The following is a 22,434-nucleotide window of genomic DNA, read 5'->3' as shown; positions in this document are numbered from 1 at the left end:
GTGGCCGCAGGCACGAGCCCGCGTAATTCCCAGCAGCTAGGTACAGGGAGGGCCGCTTACGCAATTCGCAAGTGAACGAATTTGGGTGCCCATGGCGAGGCTCTGTCAATGACGGTCGGTGGTGGCGCCGCCAGCCCCCCATCCCCCGTGCACCTGTGCGCCTTCGCAGCTGCCAAAGCAAACGCAGGCTGCCCGACTTCGCCAGATTTTCAAAGCGGGCCGCCAGCCCCGGGCCACGGCCACGGCCGCCCCGGGCCCCCGCCCCCGGACCCCTCGTTTATCCGCTCGGGTTACAGCGCCTGTTGACGCACTGTGGCAGCCGCCTGCGCGCCAGCGGGGCCCGGTGGTTTTTCTCTGCAGTCGTCACCAGGTTTTCCCGAAGAAGAGTCCCTCCCGACCCGGGGCTGGGGGCGGCGAAGGCTGCCTCGGCCCGGCTGGCCCCAGGCGGGGCACGGCGGCGGGGAAGGGGCCGGGGCCGCCGGGGCTTGCGCGAGGCGCAGTACCGGGAATCTGTCCCCCCGGGACAGCGCGGCGGGAAACAGGACGAGCGCCCTCTTCTCCGTGCCCGCGCCCCCAGGCGCCAGGGGTGGCAGCGGCCTCAGGGGTCGAAGGAGGCGGCTTGGGCTCCCCGCGCTGCGAGACTCAGGCACGGGCTGGGGCTGGGGCCGGGGCAGGCGCCCGCGGCGGGGGCGCAAGCGGCGCCCGGGAGCGGCTTGGGGCAGGGGCGCGCTCGGCCGGGGCGCTTGGTGGCCCCGGGCCCGCGCACTGGCGCCCAGACCGCTGTCATTACCTGGCCAGTGTAGTTTTCCCGGAGCCCGGGAGGCCTCGCAGGAGGTAGAGGTGTTTCCTAAAGCTGTGGCGGCGCGGAGGTGTCCCCCGCGGGGGCGGCCGGGGCGGCCGCTGCCGCTGCTGCTGCTGCTGCTGTTGCTGCTGCTGGAGGCTCAGCCTCCCAAAAGATTGAAGGAAACTGTCCTCCATGGGCAGGAGGGCTGGCTGCGAGAGCCCCGGGTTCCCTTTCCTGAAGTCACGGTCTTGGCCAAAGCTGTTGTTTTTGTGACTCTCCGGCCATGTGATGGATAGAGGGGCGGGCGCTGGGAGCCCAGCCCCTCCTTTCCACCCGCCGGAACCGCGCTGCGTGGGAGGGGGCGTCCCTACCTGGAAAGCTGGGGACGCTGGGAGACTGACAGCCCGGAAAACAAGGGTGACGCACCCACCCCCACCTCGACCCCCGCTCCGACTCCTGGTGCCCTTCACCCTGAGGGAGGGGAGGGGAGGGGCCCCGTCTAGTGGGTCTCTGGGACACTTTCCCGGCCTGGAAGCCAGGCCTCCTGCCACAGCCCTCCCCAACCCCAGCCCTGACCTGCCTAAACCCTGAAAGTGAAATCATTTTAGTTGATGATTAATGAGCTGCCCGGCATTGTAAATGGCAACAGTAAAGGCCATTGTCTTCCCCGATTTGTGGGCACCAACATCTGGCTGGCGTCCCAAGGGCTACTACCACTCTCCCAGGGCCTGTATCTTTTCTTGTTTCATCTTTCTTTAGCAGCCTGCCAAAAATATTATTAGAAAGCTTTGTTGCCTCTACATAACTTTGAATCTCTTCTTCCTCAGAAAAAGCAGCCATAAAACTCAGATTGATTTATGAACAGTAGCATAAGGGCTACCGCCCAGGTACCTGCCCTGTTGCCACCTGAGAAGTGGGGGGCTTCTTGGAGAACTCTTTCAGATCCCAGGGGAAAGTGGCAGAGTCTACCAAAACCATTTATAGAAGTATCCAGACTTAAGTTCTCAGTTCCAGGAACTAGGGAGCACCCATTGGTTGATCACCACTGAGACTCTCCAATAGTTCACCCTCAAGAGCGTGATAGAGTGATCCTGTTTTCTGAACCAAAATTCACCATGCCTGCCTGAAAGAAACAACATTCAAAATTGACACCATCCTGGCAAATCCAGAATATATGGTGGCTTTGGCTATAATAATTATTGTAAAGTAATAAATTCTATTTCTGGCAGCTGAGATACTAAAATTGTGAAAAGAAAGTATGAAAAAAGTGTGATTTCCTTCTAAAACAAAATCCAGAGATTTCACAGTTAGCTTTTAGGAAGGGACTGTCCAAGTGGAGAGGGGCTCTGTGCTGAGCATTTCCCTTTCCCCTTGGGATTTCTAGGGGTGGGGTAGGGTGGAGTGGGAGATGAGCTGCTCTCCCTTGAAAATCCATTCCCAGCACGGAAGAAGAAGACTTTCTTCATTCTTCTCAGCACTGCTAAGAAACAATGGAATTTCAGAGACCTCTAAATATTAGGAGGGAACCCATAAGGAACAGAAAATATACATGAATCACAAAAATAGTGACACAATCTCTGTATCCTATCATACTTCTTACAGGAATGTTTTGCCCAGCCTCGCATGCTACCTTTTTCATTTTAACCTGCACTGGCTAATATGGGGGCCACTGGTCACATGTGGCTAGTGAGCACTTGGAATGTGGCTACTGCAAACACGCTGTGCCCGGGCCCGATGCAGTGGCTCACACTCGTAATCCCAGCACTTTGGGAGGCCAAGGCAGGAGGATCACCAGGAGTTTGAGACCAGCCTGGGCAATATAGTGAGACCCTGTCTCTACCAAAAATTCAAAAATTAGCCAGGTATGGTGGTGTGTGCCTGTAGTCCTACCTCCTCAGGGGGCTGAAGTGGGAGCATCAGTTGAGCCAGGGAGTTTGAGACTGCAGTGAGCTATGATGGTACCACTGTACTTGAGCCTGGGCAACAGAGCAAGACCCTGTCTCCTAAAAAACATAAAGTAAAATTTTAAAAATACACACTGAATTTTGAAGATTCAGTATGAAAACAGAAATACTAAAAATTTTTTATATTGGTTATATGTTGAAATGGTATGCTGGGTATATTGGGTTAATAGATTATGAGAATTAATTTCATTTATTTTTATCTTCTATTGTGGCTACTAGAAAGTTTGAGTTACATGCATGGCTGGCATTGTATTCCTACTGGACAGGGCTGTGTAAGTATCCATCCACTTCCGTTTCCCTCTTTGTTAAGAGGTGCCAGGCAGCGGCCGCAGGGAGACACGCAGCTTTGTGGGCAGGGGTTTCAGCCCAGGGCTTGTGGCAAATGGAGCTATCTAACATGCCAGGAAACATGAGTGTGTTCCTTAGGAGAGGGGGCTGAGCTCAGAGCTTTGGAAATCCTTGCTCCTATGAGAAGGAGATAGAGAAGAGAGCAGACAGCTGAGGAAAGGGTCCTGAGGACACCAGCATTTAAGGACTGTGCCCTCAAGTGGATCTAGCAAAGGAGAGGATGATTGAATGACCAGCAAGTAAACAGAACACTGAAAGATGCAGGGAAGCCCAGGGAGGGAGTCAGCAGTACCTGGAGACAATCCTACACACTTTCCTTTCACTTTTCTTTAGTTGACATTTAACTAGTCAACAAACTCTTATTTTCCCCAATGTATTCCTCAAAACCACAGCTTAAAGTAAACTGTTTGGGTATCTGTTTCCTCTCACTAGAGGCAGTGAGAGGGCAAGGAGAGTGTCTTATTTATCCTTGTCAGCCCAGGCTGTACCACAATATCGGCCTGACATTCAGAAGGTGCTTGACAATTGTATATGAACCTCAACTATTTTCTTAAAAGCTAATCCTGAGTTTGGGATTTACTAAAAATTAAAGCTGAACAGGCTGAGTGCAGTGGCTCGTGCCTGTAATCCCAGCACTTTGGGAGGCCAAGGCAGGCTGATCACCTGAGGTCGGGAGTTCCAGACCAGCCTGACCAACATGGAGAAACCCCGTCTCTACTAAAAATACAAAATTAGTCAGGCATGGTGGCACATGCCGGTAATCCCAGCTACTCAGGAGGCTGAGGCAGGAGAATTGCTTGAACTCGGGAGGCAGAGGTTGCGGTGAGCCGAGATCATGCCATTGCCCTCCAGCCTGGACAAGAGTGAAACTCCACCTCTAAATAAAATAAATGGCTGAACAAGATAGTGATAATGTAAATGAGTAACATAAACAGAGCCAGCACGATCTCACTTTGCTACACTAGAAACCAATACTATCATGGACATAAAGAAAATAATCTTATAAACACTATTTTTGTTTTTTTGAGATGGAGTCTCGCTCTGTCACCCAGGGTGGAGTGCAGTGGTGCGACCTCAGCTCACTGCAAGCTCCACCTCCTGGGTTCACGCCATTCTCCTGCCTTAGCCTCCTGAGTAGCTAGGACTACAGGCGCCAGCTACCACGCCCAGCTAATTTTTTTGTATTTTTAGTAGAGACAAAGTTTCACCGTGTTAGCCAGGATGGTCTCAATCTCCTGACCTTGTGATCTGCCCGCCTCGGCCTCCCAAAGTCCTGGGATTACAGTCGTGAGCCACCGCGCCCGGCTATAAACACCGTTTTTGGCAATGAAGAAACATTGAAATTTTTCTCTAACTATCACTGTTTAACAAGATGTGGAAAAGTAAGAAGGTATGAAGGAAGAGCTAGTGGAAACCAGGAATATAACCCTCAAACCTAGAGCTCCAAATAACCCTGGACTTGGAATGCTTAGCAGTCAATCAGTGGCCGGGCATGGTGCCTCAGGTCTGTAATCCCAGAACCTTGGAAGGCTGTGGCAGGAGGATCACTTGAGGCCAGGAGTTTGAGACCTGCCAGGGCAACACAGCAAGATTAATGTATTACTCAGGGTTCTCTAGAGAGACAGAACTGATAGGATGGATGGATGGATGGATGGATGGATGGATGGATGGATGGATGGATGGATGGATGGATGGATGGATGGATGGATAGATAGATAGATGGATAGAAAGATAGATAGATAGATAGATAGATAGATAGATAGATAGATAGATAGATAGATAGATAGATAGATAGATGATAGATACATAGATGATAGATAGGGAGTTTATTAGATAGTATTTAACTCAAACGATCACAAGGTCCCACAACAGGCCATCTGCAAGCTGAGGAGCAAGGAAGCCAGTCTGAGTCCCAAAACTGAAGAACTTGGGTCCAATGTTCAAGGGCGGGAAGCATCCAGTGTGGGAGAAAGATGTAGGCTGGGAGGCTAAGCTAGTCTAGCTTTTAAACATTTTTCTGCCTGTTTTATATTCTGGCCACACTGGTAGCTGATTAGATTGTGCCCACTCAGATTAAAGATGGGTCTGCCTTTCCCAGCCCACTGACTCAAACGTTAATCTCCTTTGGTATCACTCTCACAGATACACCCAGGATCAATTCTTTGTATCCTTCAATCCAATCGAGTTGACACTCCGTATTAACCATCACAACCCCATCTCTATATTAAAAAGTTAAAAATTAGGCATTGTGGCACACATTTATGATCCCAGACTGGGGAGGCTGAGATGGGAGGATCACTTGAGCAGGTGTAGTGAGCTATGATTGCACCACTGCACTCCAGCCTGGGCAACAGAGCAAGTTTAGTGAAGAAACATAAACAGAAAACTACAAAATGAACATAAGGAAAACACTGAGATATCTTAAGTGCAGCACTAAATTCTCAATAAAGATGACGGATTAAACACAAGTATTCAATTTCTCCTTCTTCTTTGAAACCCTGCTAGAATGTAAAGGGGGTTAGTTTGGCTTATTTTATTTTTTTAGTGGAGTGGTTGTTTTGTTACTATTTTTCTTTTAAGCATAAAGAAGAGAGAGAGATCACAGCAACAAAATTTTGGAAACTGGAGAGCAAAAGGCCAGGTGTTAATTGATTTGGCCAAAAAAAAAAAAAAAATCCTCTGATTTATAGACAGCCAAGAAACAACACAAATTACCCAGCATAAATCCTAAATCTCCAACACTGGAAAGTTTGGAGGCGGGGCTGTAAACCAGAAGGGCAGTGTAAAGTCTGTTTAACAAACGAATGTCCACACCCTAAGCAGTTGCCTGCCCCTCCCCAGGCCTAGAGGTTTGCTCCTCTGAGAAGATTAGATAGACATCTGGGAGAAGTAGGGTAAGATAAGATCCCGGGCTCCCTTTCTGCAAATGGAGATTAAGTTGATGTCTACATGTTGAATAGTGAGTAGTCACTCCTTAATTTATATTTTGTAAATATGAATTTTCATATTTTAAGTTTATTAAGTACAACTAAAACAGAATAAAAAAGAATATTAATAACTTGTAGTATAGTACAAGTCCCACAATCCCTAACCAAAATTCTAGAGGTCAGATACACTTCAGAATTCAGAAAGTGTTTGTTGTTTAAAGGTAATAGTACTGTATATTATCCTATATTCCCAGTGGGGTGTGGTGCAGACCTCGGTAGTTAAACACATTAATATGTCTACAATGAAATATATGAATATACTTTATACATTCCAAGTGGGATAAATAAGGAGTAAAATTAATTGCCTACATTTTTGGGTCAGGTTTTTTTTTTTCTCTTGGCTCACTACAATCTCTGCCTCTCATGCTCAAGCAATCATCCCTGCCTCAGCCTCCTGAGTAGGTGGGGCTACAGGCTGTGCCACCACACCTGGCTAATTTTTGTATTTTTTGTAAAGATTGGGTTTCACCATGTTGCCCAGGCTGGTCTCAAACTCCTGGGCTCAAGTGATCCTTCTGCCTCAGCCTCCCAAAGTGCTGGGATTACAGGCATGAGCCACTGTGCCCAGCTCGTATTTGGGTCAGGTTTGGCTGTAAACTTAGTTTTAATGTCAAACTTATTTAAAAAACAGAAACAGTGGTTGCCAGGGGCTGAGGGAATGGGCCTTTTTTTTTTTTTTTTTTTTTTTTTTTTTGAGACGGAGTCTCACTCTGTCGCCCAGGCTGGAGTGCAGTGGCCGGATCTCAGCTCACTGCAAGCTCCGCCTCCCGGGTTCACGCCATTCTCCTGCCTCAGCCTCCTGAGTAGCTGGGACTACAGGTACCCGCCACCTCGCCTGGCTAGTTTTTTGTATTTTTTAGTAGAGACGGGGTTTCACCGTGTTAGCCAGGATGGTCTCGATCTCCTGACCTCGTGATCCACCCGTCTCGGCCTCCCAAAGTGCTGGGATTACAGGCTTGAGCCACCGCGCCCGGCCGGGAATGGGTCATTTTTTAATGGATATAGAATTGCAGTTTTGCAAGGTGAAAAGAGTTCTGGAGATGGATGCTAGTGATGGTAGCACAAATGTATTTATAACACACTTAAAAGCAGTTAAGATGGTAAATTTTATATTTGTGTATTTTACCACAATGAATACATTTGGAAAAATAACTTTCGATTTTCAGAGCTTTTTAGATTTCAGAATTCTAGAAATGGGATCATTTCTAGACCAATACTTTGATATAGGGGCTAACCTTTTAATCCTAATGTAGTTTTTAAAATAAGGTACTCAAGTTTTCTGTGCCTTATTTTCTTCTATCAAATTATAAAGTATGGTAAACATCTACAAATTAGACAATAAAATGTTTAAATTGTTACCTCCTCTGTTGAGTTTTTTTTATTATTCAGATAACTTATCGAGAACGGTTGGACAGATTATCCAAACTAATTTTGGTATCCAACGGGTATGTCTCTGGAAAGAATCCCTTGGGTTGGCACTGGGCACTCTGACTTTTCTCCATGATCACGATCTTCAGCAGTACCATGAAGACAGCAGAAGTCAACTACAAGCAAACACAAGCCCAGACAAGACCAGAAAACATGTGACATGAACAGAGTTTGTTTTCAGGTTCCCAGTCTTTACTTCCTGAGCTATGCCACTCCCCTGGCATCCAGGACTTCACAACTCTCCCCATAGTCCACACTGCTTAGTCCTGCCTCATTCAAGATCCTGTTCCCTGATATTTCCCAACTCCCTGTCCTTCAGCTGAAACTTGTTCTAGATCCCATTCCCTGAGGATCCAGCTATGTACATTACAAAAAATTAAAAACAAATGCACTAATTCATGCAAATGTGTTAACATGTTTACTGGGCCAATATGTTCCTCTCCTAAAGAACACAATTTCTATTTTGCCAGAGAGCATTTCAAAGGCAATGTTTTGGCCGGGCATGGTGGCTCCCAGCATTTTGGGAGGCTGAGGTGGGCAGATCACTTGAGGTCAGGAGTTCAAGACCAGCCTGGCCAACATGGCAAAACCCTGTCTCTAAAATAATAAAAATACAAAAATTAGCTGGGTATGGTGGCGGGCCATAATCCCAGCTGCTCAGGAGGCTGAGATAGGAAAATCGCTTGAACCTGGGAGGTGGAGGTTGCAGTGAGCCACTGTACTCCAGCCTGGGCTACAGAGCAAGACTCCATCTCAAAAACAACAACAACAACAATAATAATAATAATAAAGGCTGGGCACGGTAGCTCACGCCTGTAATCCCAGCACTTTAGGAGGCCAAGGCAGGAAAATCACGAGGTCAAGAGTTTGAGACCAGCCTAACCAACATGATGAAACCCCGTCTCTACTAAAAATACAAAAAAAATTAGCTGGGCATGGTGGCAGGCGCCTGAAATCCCAGCAACTCGGGAGGCCGAGGCGGAGAATCGCTTGAACCCAGGAAGGCAGAGGTTGCAGTGAGCCGAGATTGCACCACTGCACTCCAGCCTGGGCAACAAGAGTGAGACCCCATCTCAAAAAAGGAAGGAAGGAAGGAAGGAAGGAAGGAAGGAAGGGAGGGAGGGAGGAAGGGAGGGAGGGAGGGAAAAAGAAAGGCAATGCTTTAATCCAAGGCAGTATTTAGGGGAAGGAAATTAACTCTTATTAAGAGTCTAATATTTTTCCGTCATTAGGCCCCATACTTTGCACAGTTTTTTGTTTTTTGTTGTTTTTTTGTAGAGATGGAGTCTTGCTCTGTCACCCAGGCTGGAATGCAGTGGTGCGATCTCCGCTCTCTGAAACCTCCGCCTCCTGGGTTCAAGCAATTCTCCTGCCTCAGCCTCCCGAGTAGCTGGGATTACAAGTCATGCCACCATGCCCAGCTAATTTCTTTTTTTTTTTTTTTTTTTTTTTTTGTATTTTAGTAGAGACAGGGTTTCACTGTGTTGCCTGGGCTGGTCTCTAACTCCTGAGCTCAGGCAATCCATCCACCTCGGCCTCCCAAAGTGCTAGGATTACAGGCGTGAGCCACCACACCTGGCCAGTTTTTTCATTTAATAACTTTGCAAATTTATTTCATTTAATCCTCATTTAAAAGATAAATATTTTACAAATGAAGAAACTGAGACTCTGAGAAGGGTCCTCTGCTTAGGGTCACACACAGTTAGGAGGAGCCTTAAGATGGGGACCCATCCTCTTCCTAGCACCCTGCCCCACTGCCATAAAGGAGTACCATGACATTAAACACCGTGGCAACCAGCAGAGAGAATATTTGTAAATGGGCACTGACTTGTGGCTCCCAGAGCCAACCAGATTCTCCTGCTATTTCCCTCGTTCTAAATTTCTGTTTACCCCTTGAGACAGACTGGTCAGTCAGTACTTAATGCCAAACACAAAACAGAATGCCCTTTCTCAATAAAATTGTAAAAAAATCTGCACATAGCTACAGCACTCATAAAATTCCCTAAAAAGAAAGAAAATAATAATTAAGGGCAGAATGCTCTGTGAGAAGTCCTGACGGTTTAGAATACATGTGCGAGATCAACATGAAAATCAAACTTATGGTCGCAAAAGTGTCCCTGACACAAAGCTACCAATTTTAGCAGATGGAAAAGACTCCTGAAATTGGCCACAGCAAAATATATCCACGCTTGTTGCATGCTGCTTGTACTGGTGTCTCTTCATGTTGGGGCCATCTAGGGGAACTTCACTCACTCTAATCTAACTTCGGTCAGAGGTAGGCTAGAGGCTCACTCAGCCAAGTCCTTGCCCAACATGCTATGGCGTCAACTCTAATCCCTACAACACAAACTCCATGAGGGCAGGGGTGTTTTTACTGCTATATCTTCAGTGTCTGACATGAGGCAGCTCCATAAACATTTGCTAAACAATTTTTTTTTTTTTGAGGCAGAGTCTCGCTCTGTCGCCTAGGCTGGAGTGCAGTGGGGCGATCTCAGCTCACCACAACCTCTGCCTCCCCAGTTCAAGCATTTCTCTTGCCTCAGCCTCCCAAGTAGCTAGGATTACAAGCACCTGCCACCACACCCAGCTAATTTTTGTATTTTTAGTAGAAATGGGGTTTTGCCATGTTGGCTAGGCTGGTCTCAAACACCTGACTTCAGGTGATCTGCCTGCCTCAGCCTCCCAAAGTGCTGGGATTATAGGTGTGAGCCACCACACCAAGCCACATGTGCTGAATAATTGAATGAAGGTCTTCACTTCCTTGCTCTGGAATTCCTCATAGGCTCTTATCTCCTCCTGTACCATATTTATCCCACATTTTTCTAGTGACCCCTGCAAATTTCTAAACTCCTCTCCCAAATCTTCAGTTCTTCTTCCTCTTCTTTCAGGGGAAGCAGGGTTAAAACAAACAAAAAACATTTTTACAGGGTATACATGTATTTCTAGTTGAGAAATGGAAAGTAGGATACTCTTAGAAATAAGTTAAAATGAAAAAACCATATAGTAAGTGCATAGTGCATTCAATTCTTATCAGATGCAGACATATATGCACTGAAATCGTAGCAGCTGTGTTTATTTCATAATTTAGGCATTTGAAAAAAATGGCTATGTGTTTATTTTAATGTCAGCTTGATGACAAGTTTAAAATATAACATGAGCTTGTCTATATGTTTTACTTCTTTTCCTAGATAACCTAATATTTAAATAGAACCTACACCCCTAATTCCCAGCCCTCGTCACGTATCAACCCAAGGGGGGAAATGTCTCATAAACTGTGCATTGATAGAATGCTGTAAAATATGTTCTAACCAGTAAAGTGGGAAAATAAATTTGGGAGCAACAATCTAAGCTTTGTTGTATTTCAGAAAAGATCTACACTTAAAGGAAACAAAAACATCACATGTACAATAAGCACACAAGGTTGCTATGGTAACAAACTTCATTTTTTATATTTTACTCTCCAGTCATGCTATAATACATATGAGCTATTACAACCAAATAACGTCAACATTAACTATTCTATGATCAAACAGAGGTCTCTAGAATAGGTCATACTTACGGTTCAAGGAATTTTCATTTTTCAACCATCTTCTTCTGTCTTTTCTAGAAATTATAATTAAAATACATATTAGTAAAATACATAAAATATTAATATTTGGCATTGGAGTTAAGTTTGCACTGTCATTTTACTCATGTAGGGACACTCCTAAAATGACAGAAGAAATATAACAGTGGCTCAATCTCAGCACTTTGGAGGCCGAGGTGGGTGGATCACCTGAGGTCAGGAGTTTGAGAACAGCCTGGCCAACAGAGCAAAACCCCGTCTCTACTAAAAATACAAAAATTAGATGGGTGTGGTGGCGCATGCCTGTAGTCCCAGCTTCTTGGGAGGCTGAGGCAGGAGAATCTCCTGAACCTGGGAGTCAGAGGTTGTATTCGGCTGACATCATGCCACTGCACTCCAGCCTGGGTGAGAGAGTGAGACTGTCTCAAAAAAAAAAAAAAGAAAGAAATATAATAACCATAAATATCTATTTATTTACTTACTTATTTTGAGACAGAGTTTTGCTCTGTCGCTCAGGATGGAGTGCAGTGGCACAATGTTGGCTCACTGCAACCTTCGCCTCCTGGGTTCAAGTGATTCTCCTGCCTCAGCCTCCCATGTAGCTGTGATTACAGACAAGTGCCATCACACACAGCTAAGTAGAGACAGGATTTCACTATGCTGGCCAGGCTGGTCTCGAACTCCTGACCTCAAGTGATCCACCCAATTTGGCCTCCCAAAATGCTGGGATTATCGGCATGCGCCACCACGCCTGGCCACAAATGTCAATTTAAACATTTAAAATATTGTTCTGTGTGTGTGTGTGTATGTGTGTTTTAAGTAGCAATAAAGTCTCCATGGGGAAAAAGGAGAAACAAGAAGTTGAGAAAAAATGTATTTGGTTTTACTAAATGGACAGACAAAATGAGTCTACTTTTCCCATAACAGTGTTTATGAGAACAGTTAAAAAATACCTACTGTCCTGAACTATTCTGTAATGATTCACTAAATTTTGATTTTACTATTCATTTCAAAATGCACCCATTAGCATTGCCTCTGGACACATTTAAATAATAACCAACTAATGTGAACAGAACCCCAGGCACCCCCACTAGGTTAGGTGAAATACTGGCCTTTCCAGTTTCTCTTATCATCCTTCTAACCCTCCAAGCCAGTCCTCCTCCAGCTACCTGGAAAATGAACAGCCCTCAGAATAGTCATGTCTGCCACTGTGGACCACAGATCACAATAGGAAGGTGCTTCCAAGTCAAGTAACTACAAATCTAATTGGTAGCTGTTACTCTATCATAATGGATAAGACTGAGGGCTGGACAGGAGAAAAGACGCAATGAAGAATAAAGGACTCTCCTACAGTGGGTGCTTTAGTCATCCCCAGTGAGTCCTTATACCTGTATATTCTTCCACAAAGTTAGGGAATTACATGCAACTTTCTCTTTGGGACTAATTGAAAGGAAACATGCCTATATTATCCACTCATCCCCATCCATATATATTCTTTTTCTAATTTAAGGTAACTAGCACTTCTCTCAAATTTCATAAATTTTATTTTTTATTCCATAATTTTAAAAATTTTATTGACACAAAATAATTGTACATATTTATGAGCACAATGTGTTTTGATACATGTGCACATTGTATAATGATCAAATCATGGTAATCAGCATATAGATGACTTCAAATATTTATTATTTCTTTGTAGTCAGAACATTCAAAATCCTCTCCTCTAGTTATTTTGAAATATAGAATGCATTATTGTTAACTATAGTTAACTATAGTCACCCTCCCTGCTGTGCAATGAACACCATAGCTTGTACAATGGAATAATATTCAGCCATAAAAAAGAAGGAAATTCTGTCATTTGCAACAACATGGATGAACCTGGAAGAAGTTATGTTAATTGAAATAAGCCAGACACAGAAAAATATACACTGCATGATTTCACTCATGTGAAATCTAAAAAGTTAATCTCATAGAAGTAGAGAATAGAATAGCAGTTTCTATTTGAAAGCCATAAAAATATACCTCCACTGGCCAGGTGTGGTGGTTCATGCCTGTAATGCCAGTACTTTGGGAGGCCAAGCCAAGAGAATCACCTGAGGTCAGGAGTTTGAGACCAGCCTGACCAACATGGAGAAACCCCGTGTCTACTAAAAATACAAAAACTTAGCTGGGCATGGTGGCACATACCTGTAATCCCAGCTACTAGAGAGGCTGAGGCAGGAGAATCACTTGAATCCAGGAGGCAGAGGTTGTGGTGAGCACAGATCGCGCCATTGCACTACAGCCTGGGCAACGAGTGAAACTCCATCTCAAAAAAAAAAAAAAAAAATATATATATATATATACACACACACACACACGCATACGTATATACCTCCACTGACATCTTCCATTGCAAATAGATCATCTTTAGTGTCTTCCAGTCAAGAGGAACCACATAGTCATCAGGCAACAAGGATTCTATGAAAAAAAGAAAGAACTAATCTCATCTCTAATGTCACACAGATTTTTACCCTAACTGTGAAGACATGCAAACCTGATATCTAACCACCATACCGTTAAAAGTCTAGTTTTAAAGATATTTCGGTGAAGTCTAAAGCTGGAGTTTGTCTCAGATCTCAATTAGTAAACACTAACCAGACTCTAATACTAGGATATATTTGCATTCTTGCCTTATTTACAAGGCCACTGACCATGAGCTTGGCCCGTCCAATCTAGCCAAACAAATTGCTTCATAGCCTCTATTTATCGTTTCCTCTTTATCCCTTTCAAGCACATACCATTTCCAAATATGAAATTCTTTCCCTCTGCTTTTCTTTTGAGATACATTCTTTCTCCCTTGTATAAACAGTACTTATAATGCACTTCCACATGGAAGGCATTCCAGACAAAACTATAACCTCAAATTCTCTTCTACAATCCTTTTAGCACTACTAATGTCACTCATAAAATATTCATAAGCTTATCATTTATATTTTCTATGTGCAGTAATTTTGTTTTATGTTAGTCTTGTCTCCCCATTTAGAAGGTAAGCTATTTGATGAATGAGGTCTATTTCCTTTAAAAAGCTTTCGGAAGTTTAATTAGCGGATGCTTGATCATTGTTGATTATGATGATATCGTGCATTCAAGGTAAGAGGAGGCATAGAATCTTTTCACAATAGTGTCTTCATGCATTCTGGTGCCTCTCTAAAGCAGTGATTGTTAATCTTTTTGCATCAATAGACCCCTCTGAGGAGCTGATAAAATCTACGGACCTCCCCCCAAAAAATGGCACAAAATAACCCCCAAAATTTTACATACAATTTCAGAATATGGACCTTGACTAAGATCCCAGATCTAAAACATCTTCAGTTATCACTTAGAGCTCCCCAAAGCAAATGCATTTACTTTGAAAAAATTGGTATGTTTCTTTGGTGTATGTAGGTGGGCAGAAAAATTACAGCACATAGGCTGGGTGAGGTGGCTCATGCCTGTAATCCCAGCACTTTGGGAGGCCAAGGTGGGTGGATCACAAGGTCAGGCGTTGGAGACCAGCCTGGCCAAGATGGTGAAACCCCATCTCTATTAAGAATACAAAAAGAAAAAACAAAATTAGCTGGGTGTAGTGGCGGGCGCCTGTACTCCCACTTAGTTGGAAGGCTGAGGCAGGAGAATCGCTTGAACCTGGGAGGCAGAGGTTGCACTGAGCCAAGATCTCACCACTGCACTCTAGCCTGGGCAGCAGAGCATCCGTCTCAAAAAAAAAAAAAAAAAAAGAGAAAAAAGAAAAATTACAGCAAATAGTCAAGATGTAATTATTCACAAAGTTTACAAATATGATAAATATGATGCCAGAGCCCCAAGAGCAGGTTGATAATTATGACTCCTTGGCCCTAGGACTTAGTCAATCTTTGGTCTCAGCTGCGGGACCAAATTTATCTGGAGCATCAGAAGCTTAGGAGCCAAGTAAAAAAACTCAGGGTGACAAGCTTTGAGATGGAACAGGTCCCCAAGGAATCCTGAGAAGTATAGAACAACAGAAGATACAGGAGAACTACAAAAATCGGAGCTTTGGCCTCTTGAGTCTTACAGCTTCTGTCGCCAAGGAAGAGCACTAGAAAGTATCAGCTATTGAGTTACAGATAAGGAAAAGTTGGGATAAATATCATAAAGACATTATCTTAAATATGCTCATGATTGAAGACAAAATTTTTTTTTTTTTGAAACAGTCTTACTCTATTGCCCAGGCTGGAGTGCAGTGGTACGATCTCAGCTCACTGTAACCTCCATCTCCCAGATTCAAGCAATTATCCTGCCTCAGCCTCCTGAGTAACTAGGTTTATAGGCACATGCCACAATTCCTGGCTAATTTTTGTATTTTTAGTAGAGATGGGGTTTCACCATGTTGGCCAGGCTGGTCTCGAACTCCTGACCTTAGGTGATCCACCCGTCTCAGCTTCCCAAAGTTCTGGGATTACAGGCATGAGCCACTGTGGCTGGCCCAAAAAGAAATTTAGGTGGAATATTAAAAAATCATATTTTTGCTTGTTTTATTCACATGTAGATTTTTTTCATTTCCAAAAATAACAATTTTTTTTTTTTTGACATGGAGTCTCACTCTGTCGCCCAGGCTGGATTGCAGTGGTGTGATCTCTGCTCATTGTGACCTCTGCCTCCCAGGTTCAAGTGGTTCTCCTGCCTCAGCCTCCTAAGTAGCTAGGATTACAGGCACATGCCAGCATGCCCAGCTAGTTTTTGTATTTTTAGTAGAGCATGTTTTTACCATGTTACCCAGACTGGTCTCAAACTCCTGACCTCAAGTGATCATCCCGCCTCGGCCTCCAAAAATGCTAGGATTACAGGTATGAGCTGCCACACCCAGCCCCAAAATAACAACCTTAAGAGCCTGAAGGAACCTTTTAAGTCAACTAGTCAGACTTCCACCTCATCCCTTCAGCATCCTTTACAGACTGCCTTTAAAAAGTAAATTCAGCTATTTCAGATATCTTTCCTTCATGTAATCTTTGCAATCTCCCATTTACTAATGTTGTATTTGGGAGCCATAATTGTGAATGAGAAAGGAAAGAGCCATGTGTTAAACAAAATAAAAGCAGAAAGTAGAAAGTTTCTTTACGGCCAGGAGCAGTGGTTCAGGCCTGTAATCCCAGCACTTTGGGAGGCTGAGGTGGGTGGATCACCTGAGGTCAGGAGTTGCAGACCAGCCTGGCCAACATTGTAAAACCCCGTCTCTACTAAAAATACAAAAATTAGCTGGGCGTGGTGGAGGCCCCTGTAATCCCAGCTACTCAGGAGGCTGAGGCAGGAGAATTGCTTGAACCTGGGAGGTGGAGGTTGCAGTGAGCCGAGATTGCACCACCGCACTCCAGCTTAGGCAACAAGAGCGAAACTCCACCTCAAAAACAGAAAGAAAGAAAGTAGAAAGGTTTTCTTTCTTTCTTTCTTTCTTTCTTTTTTAAGCAGCCTATCTCTGGCTGGGCGCAGTGGCTCATGCCTGTAATCCTAGCACTTTGGGAGGCCGAGGCGGGCGAATCACGGGGTCAGGAGATCGAGACCATCCTGGCTAACACGGTGAAACACCATCTCTACTATAAATATAAAAAAATTAGCCGGGCATGGTGGCCAGCCCCTGTAGTCCCAGCTACTTGGGAGGCTAAGCCAGGAGAATGGCGTGAACCCGGGAGGCAGAGCTTGCAGTGAGCCGAGATTGCGCCACCGCATTCCAGCTTGGGTGACAGAGTGACACTCCATCTCATAAATAAATTAATAAAGCAGCCTATCTCTACTGGATTACATAATCCCTTTTTGCCTGCTTCATCCTCCATTCTTCCCAGTATCTATTGAAATTGAGAGCCCAAGTATTCTACGTTCTCAAAGACATTGAAGGAGACATGAAGACTACCGACAGCAAAAGGTGGGGACTTTGAAGATCAAGCACCGTTTGCTACGGGTCCTCACTCTGCTGAAAAGCACCACGAGATTAATAAGCTGCATGAGATCACTAACCACCAGGTAGAAACACCTCTAAAATTGCTTACATATGTTAAACTGGATCTTTTACTTTTAGCAAAAGAAAACAACTTACCCATTGGAACGCCTGGAGATCCAAAAAGCTTTACTAGTTGCAAGGCAAACCCTTGTGATAATGGTAGCCCAAGGGAACTACAGTGAGTGCTTGTTAAGTCTTGGTTGTCCTCAGCTGGTAATTGCTTAGGTTCTTCCCATCTTTTCAGCTTTCCATCAAATCTTTCATTTAAAAAGTGAAAATCAGAACTGATTCCCAAAGAGCACGAAGTGTCAGGATGACTGTGTAAAATTTCTGGGGAAATAAACCCTGCATCATTTAGTTTATTACCTACTCTTGTCTGAGATTCGAAAGTCAAAAACAGTTTCTTGTTTGTAAAAGATGCCTTCCAAATACTAGACATATTATGCAGCACAAAAGAAGGAATATAATTTTTGTATAAAGATGCAGAGCACCTTAGTCTGTTAAATGACAGGCAATGAGAATAACGCTGTCCACCAATATTTAAAGGGGGAGCTTTGATAATATCAAGGTAAAACCACAATGGATGATAATCAAAGGTCATAAGTTTTTGCTTATTCTCCTCTTCACTGTTCCTTTCTGAAATTCTATCTTTTTCTTCTCCCAAAGTAATTTTTAGTCCATGTTTTTTTATTAACAGGTCACATTTCTCCCTGTCTTTTACACTGATATGACTCTGTCCTAATAAGTTAAAATTTGGTACCAAATTGAAAATCCTTTTCTTATTTTTTGTTGATTGTAAAGTGTTCTTTGGTATATCCAGTTGAGGTAAGCAGCTTCTGAAGAGGTTTGTTTCTATGAATGAATCTATAGTTTCAGGTGGAGGTGAAAAATCTTCATTTCCTATCAGTAGTTTATCTGTCAATATTTCTGGACTGCTTCCTGGTCCGGATGCTGCCACCGAAGTGAAGATCAATTGAATCCATTGCCCCCTGCTGTCAGGACCAGTCAACTTACGTGCTCTATCTTTCTTTGGTCTCTGTTCACATATAAACTTATGAGGTCCTGCAGGCCAGCTACCAAAATAGGGCTGTCTGTCAGAGCCCAGCTGTAAATCTTCATCAGATAAACTGGTTGTGAAAAAAACCCAGTGACTGATTTCAATTGCATACACTTGTTCCTCTCTTAAAACTTTATCTGACACTCTGATTCCACGTTGATGGCACAGAACGGGTTCACGTGGGAGACTTTTACCTACTATTTCTCTCTTCTTCGTAAATGAGCATGAAGTTTCCGCAGCAAGGTTCTGGGTGTCTAACGCTACGGTATGCCTAACTCTAATATGCTTTTCTACCTTCATGCCGGAGCAGTCATCAGTTGTTACACAGGAAAGGTTTTGAGTCACTATTGGACTAGTAACAGAGGTTTCATCTGGCATCAGTGACAAACTTACAAACAAGTTATCACCTTCCTTAGAGAGGTAATTCTTTGGTGTATTGTCCAATTCAACTATAGACATAACGTTTTGGAAACTGTGTTTAGGATCTTTATTTTTCCATCTTTTTTCTTTATACCCAGTCACAAAATCTCTGACTTCATTTTGTAGACCACCAATGAAAGGATATTCTGATTCTCTTCTGGTCTTTGCAATGTCTTCCTCTTCACTCTGAGATGGGTCCTGATCTCCTGGTGTAAGATCACTTAAGAATTCTAATGAGTTTTCCTCCATGATTTTATTCTGACTGTTCTGCTTTTTGTTTCTTTTTCTGTTCCTCTTCTGTTTGGTTTTGCTGAGCCTATGCCCAGTTTTCTTCAAAACTCTTCCTCTGAAATATCAAAGAATTAAGAAAATATATGACTTAATTACATGTATAACATAAGCAAACTATAACATCATACTCTTCATGTGCAGATTTAAAAACCTTTAGTACAAGAGAATCTCAAGTGTGCATGTACTTTTTTGTTTGTTTGTTTGTTTGTTTTTTGAGACGGAGTCTCGTTTCATCGCCCAGGCTGGAGTGCAGTGGTGCGATCTTGGCTAACTGCAACCTCCGCCTCCCGGGTTCAGGTGATTCTCCTGCCTCATCCTCGCAAGTAGCTGGCATTACAGGTGCCCACCAACACGCTCGGTTAATTTTTTAGTAGAGACGGGGTTTCACCATGTTGGCCAGGCTCCTGACCTCAGGTGATCCGCCCGCCTCAGCCTCCCAAAGTGCTGGGATTACAGGCAAGTGCTACCACGCTGGCCATACTTTATATTATATTTAAAATCACTTTTAAAAAGAGATACTTTAATCCTATACATTAAAAATGGGTACACTTTGAGAAAGTGAAAGCAAATATGCATACAATCATTTCAGAAATAACTTTTAAAAAACCTAATATTTTCCTTAAAGGAAATAGTTCATATATAAGCATGTATTAACAGGGATATTTTCTGAGAAATGCATCGTTAGGCAATTTTATCACTGTGTGAACATCACAGTGTACTTATACAAATCTACGTGATGTAGTCTACACCACACCCAGGCTATATTATATAGCCTATTGCTCCTAGGCTGAAAAACTACAGCCTGTTACTACACTGCATACTACAGGCAATCATAAAACGTTAGTAAGTATTTGTGTATCTCAACATATCTAGAGGCCAGGCACGGTGGCTCACGCCTGTAATCCAGGACTTTGGGAAGCTGAGGTGGGTGATCACCTGAGGTCAGGAGTTTGAGACCAGCCTCCAGTATCTCCTCTCACTTCCTGTTGTTTCTTGTTTGATTTGATCCAGAGAAAGGAGATGCAACAGGAGAAATGTCTCAAGATACAAGTTAGTGATAATAGGAGTCAAGGCCCAAGAACTGCTGTCATGAAAAGGACTCAACCCTTGCCAGCTGAGTATCTTCTGTTTATGCACATGTGAGCGTTTGAAGATGAGAGGAGGAAGAAAAGAGAGAAGGAAATGTTTTGTACAATATTCTTTTTAAATCAAGAGGCAGTGTTGCATAATGGTTAAAGAGCGTGGACTTTAGAGCGAATCAAACTAGGTCTGAACCTGCCACTAGCCACGTGACCCTGAGCACATTCTTCAGCTTCTCTGTATATCAGTTGTCTTTGTAAAATGGGGTTAAGTCTAGCCTTTGCCCTTACTTGATATAGTTTTGAAGATTAGGTGAGTTGGTACATGTAAAGCAATTAAACAGTCCCAATACATAAAGGTAACATCTTTTTTTTAAAGCCAGTTTTCCAAGTACAGTTGTAGACCTTAGTCTTTCTGATGGTATACGGAACTATAGACATTTTGGTGATGAGCCATATTTCAGTAGCTGCATTTCCCTATATTAAGGCTCTCTTTCTTTGTACAGTAGAGAGCTGTTCTGAGGGACAGTGACCACACATTCAGTGCATTAAGCTCCACAGAATCACCAGTGCTGCAGTGAGTCTCTTACATCCTTAGCATATTACCATGTAATCAAATGAATAATGCAACAACAAACTCTATTTGTTTTCTTTTCTCCTTGCCCTGAAACAGAATGGTTCACATTTGAGTAAAGACAGGGGAGTTTGTTTTCAGAATGACATACTAGTCTGCAGGATGAATTTCATAACTGACATTGCACCTTGGACTGCAACTAGGACTTTCATTGGAATCAGGTAGAACTAACCATGAAGGAGCCTCTCTCCCTAATCTGCCCTCAGGTCAAGGCTCCATATGAGCAATGGAAAAGCCAGGCTAGATGGCCCATAACTGAGATCAACAGATGGGCACACGTGCCTCCTCCTGGAGCTAATTCACTCATGGGGTGGAGGCAGTGAGAAGGGATCACATTCTGGATACTGTTTTGAAGGAAAAATAAGCAAGATTTGAAAACAAATCAGATATAGGGTATGAGGAAAAAGATAAGAATCAAGTATGAGTACCAGGAGATTGGCCTAATTAGAGGGATGAAGTGGTTACTTACTGCAACATAAAAGTCTGCGAGATATGGGTTTGGAGAGAGGGTTGGTAAATCAGTTCCCTCAAAGTCCAGCTCAGAGTAGGCTAATCTGTCCTTAAAAAAGAGGTCAGAAAGTGAAAAAGAAGAGGGCTTCTCTAATACTCCCCAAGTTCCTTTGCTTTCTAAGCAGATTACAATCAGCTGGTTAGGAACAGGATACTAGAGACCCTGCTAATGTCTTTTTTTGTTGTTTTTTCCTCCTGAGTCTGCTTTCTAGGGAAGGACCTGCTAATGCTAACAACCCACTATGGTTGCTAATGCTAACAACCCAGAGAAGTAAACACTGGACCATGAAAGAATAAGGTGGTTTAAAAAGTAAACTATTGGAGTCTGGGAGATCAGGCAGTTTATTAAGGCAGTTTGCTAAGAGTTAATCAAAGAAATCTCTAAGGATTAGAATTCCAACTGAAAATACAACAGAATGCCAAGAGGTGTGAAAATCCTCAGACTGACTCTACAGTGAAGTGCCAGAGACATATACCAGTTCTGCACCACTGGAGCTCTATATAGCTACCGTCCTTATTTCAGAAACAGTGGACATGGCTTTCTGGAAAGGAAACACAAACCAATAACAGCGACTTGTGAATCCCCTGGGAAATAAGAGACTTGGTAGTGATGGTGGTGGTGATAACTTCTGCTTGAATGTGGCTAATCAGTAGATGCATTTTCTTTAGAAACATCTATCTAGAAAGTGTGAGAATCTCATCAAAGCTGTGTCAAGGATCATTAAATGTGATCTCACTGGTGCTGATTCATTTAGGAATGAATGGCACCATTAGAAGAAAAAAAATCACTAAATAAAAGTTAGTCATGGAGAGGAAATCAAAAGAGTTAGAGGCACAGGATGTAGCTTTGAAAAGAACGAAGAAATTAAGAAATGAACAAATGGTAACATATCTATGATGAGTAAGATTTTGCTTTCTAGATGATAGCTTAGAATCCAAGCTGCTAGGTAGCGATGGAGTGTACCTCTCAAGAATTAGAAAGTGTTAGGCCGGGCGCGGTGGCTCAAGCCTGTAATCCCAGCACTTTGGGAGGCCGAGACGGGCGGATCACGAGGTCAGGAGATCGAGACCATCCTGGCTAACACGGTGAAACCCCGTCTCTACTAAAAATACAAAAAACTAGCCGGGCGAGGTGGCGGGCGCCTGTAGTCCCAGCTACTCAGGAGGCTGAGGCAGGAGAATGGCGCAAACCCGGGAGGCGGAGCTTGCAGTGAGCTGAGATCCGGCCACTACACTCCAGCCGGGACTACAGAGCAAGACTCCGTCTCAAAAAAAAAAAAAAAAAAAAAAAAAGAATTAGAAAGTGTTTGTTCAGATACAAGCTAACCTAACCAAGTGAACTGTGACTGGATGACAAAGGTGAGAGAGCATCCAGATA

At 43.6% G+C, this 22,434-nt stretch overlaps 2 protein-coding genes across 7 annotated transcripts in view; both read right to left on the bottom strand.

Annotated features, from left to right (window-relative positions):
- LOC105485995 (NEDD4 binding protein 2 like 1) overlaps positions 1-2,621 on the bottom strand; it is a 28,908-nt gene extending 26,287 nt beyond the window's left edge. Inside the window, 1 exon segment of the mRNA XM_071081670.1 lies at positions 791-2,621. Within this exon segment, the coding sequence (XP_070937771.1) occupies positions 791-978 (188 nt within the window). The 5' untranslated portion in view covers positions 979-2,621.
- Positions 1-22,434, bottom strand: part of LOC105485999 (NEDD4 binding protein 2 like 2) — a 113,969-nt gene that overhangs the window by 11,321 nt on the left and 80,214 nt on the right. For 4 of the 6 annotated variants that reach the window (XM_071081662.1, XM_071081663.1, XM_071081666.1 and 1 more), the window contains 2 exons: positions 17,162-18,888; positions 13,451-13,536 (listed from right to left, as the gene is read on the bottom strand). Coding sequence is in view for 2 of the 6 variants with exons in the window: in XM_071081659.1 (XP_070937760.1) it covers positions 13,302-13,361; positions 13,451-13,536; positions 17,162-18,888 (1,873 nt within the window). In the remaining 4 variants the exon portion in view is untranslated. Of the gene's footprint in view, positions 1-7,442; positions 7,628-11,070; positions 11,115-13,263; positions 13,362-13,450; positions 13,537-17,161; positions 18,889-22,434 lie in introns of those variants that run through there. The other 2 variants (XM_011748637.3, XM_071081659.1) reach the window with 2 other exon arrangements.

This window comes from Macaca nemestrina, chromosome 16 (assembly GCF_043159975.1).
Source record: "Macaca nemestrina isolate mMacNem1 chromosome 16, mMacNem.hap1, whole genome shotgun sequence".
NCBI lineage: Eukaryota > Metazoa > Chordata > Mammalia > Primates > Cercopithecidae > Macaca > Macaca nemestrina.
Note: the sequence above shows the minus strand (reverse complement) of the source record. Positions and strands in the feature narration are given on the sequence as shown.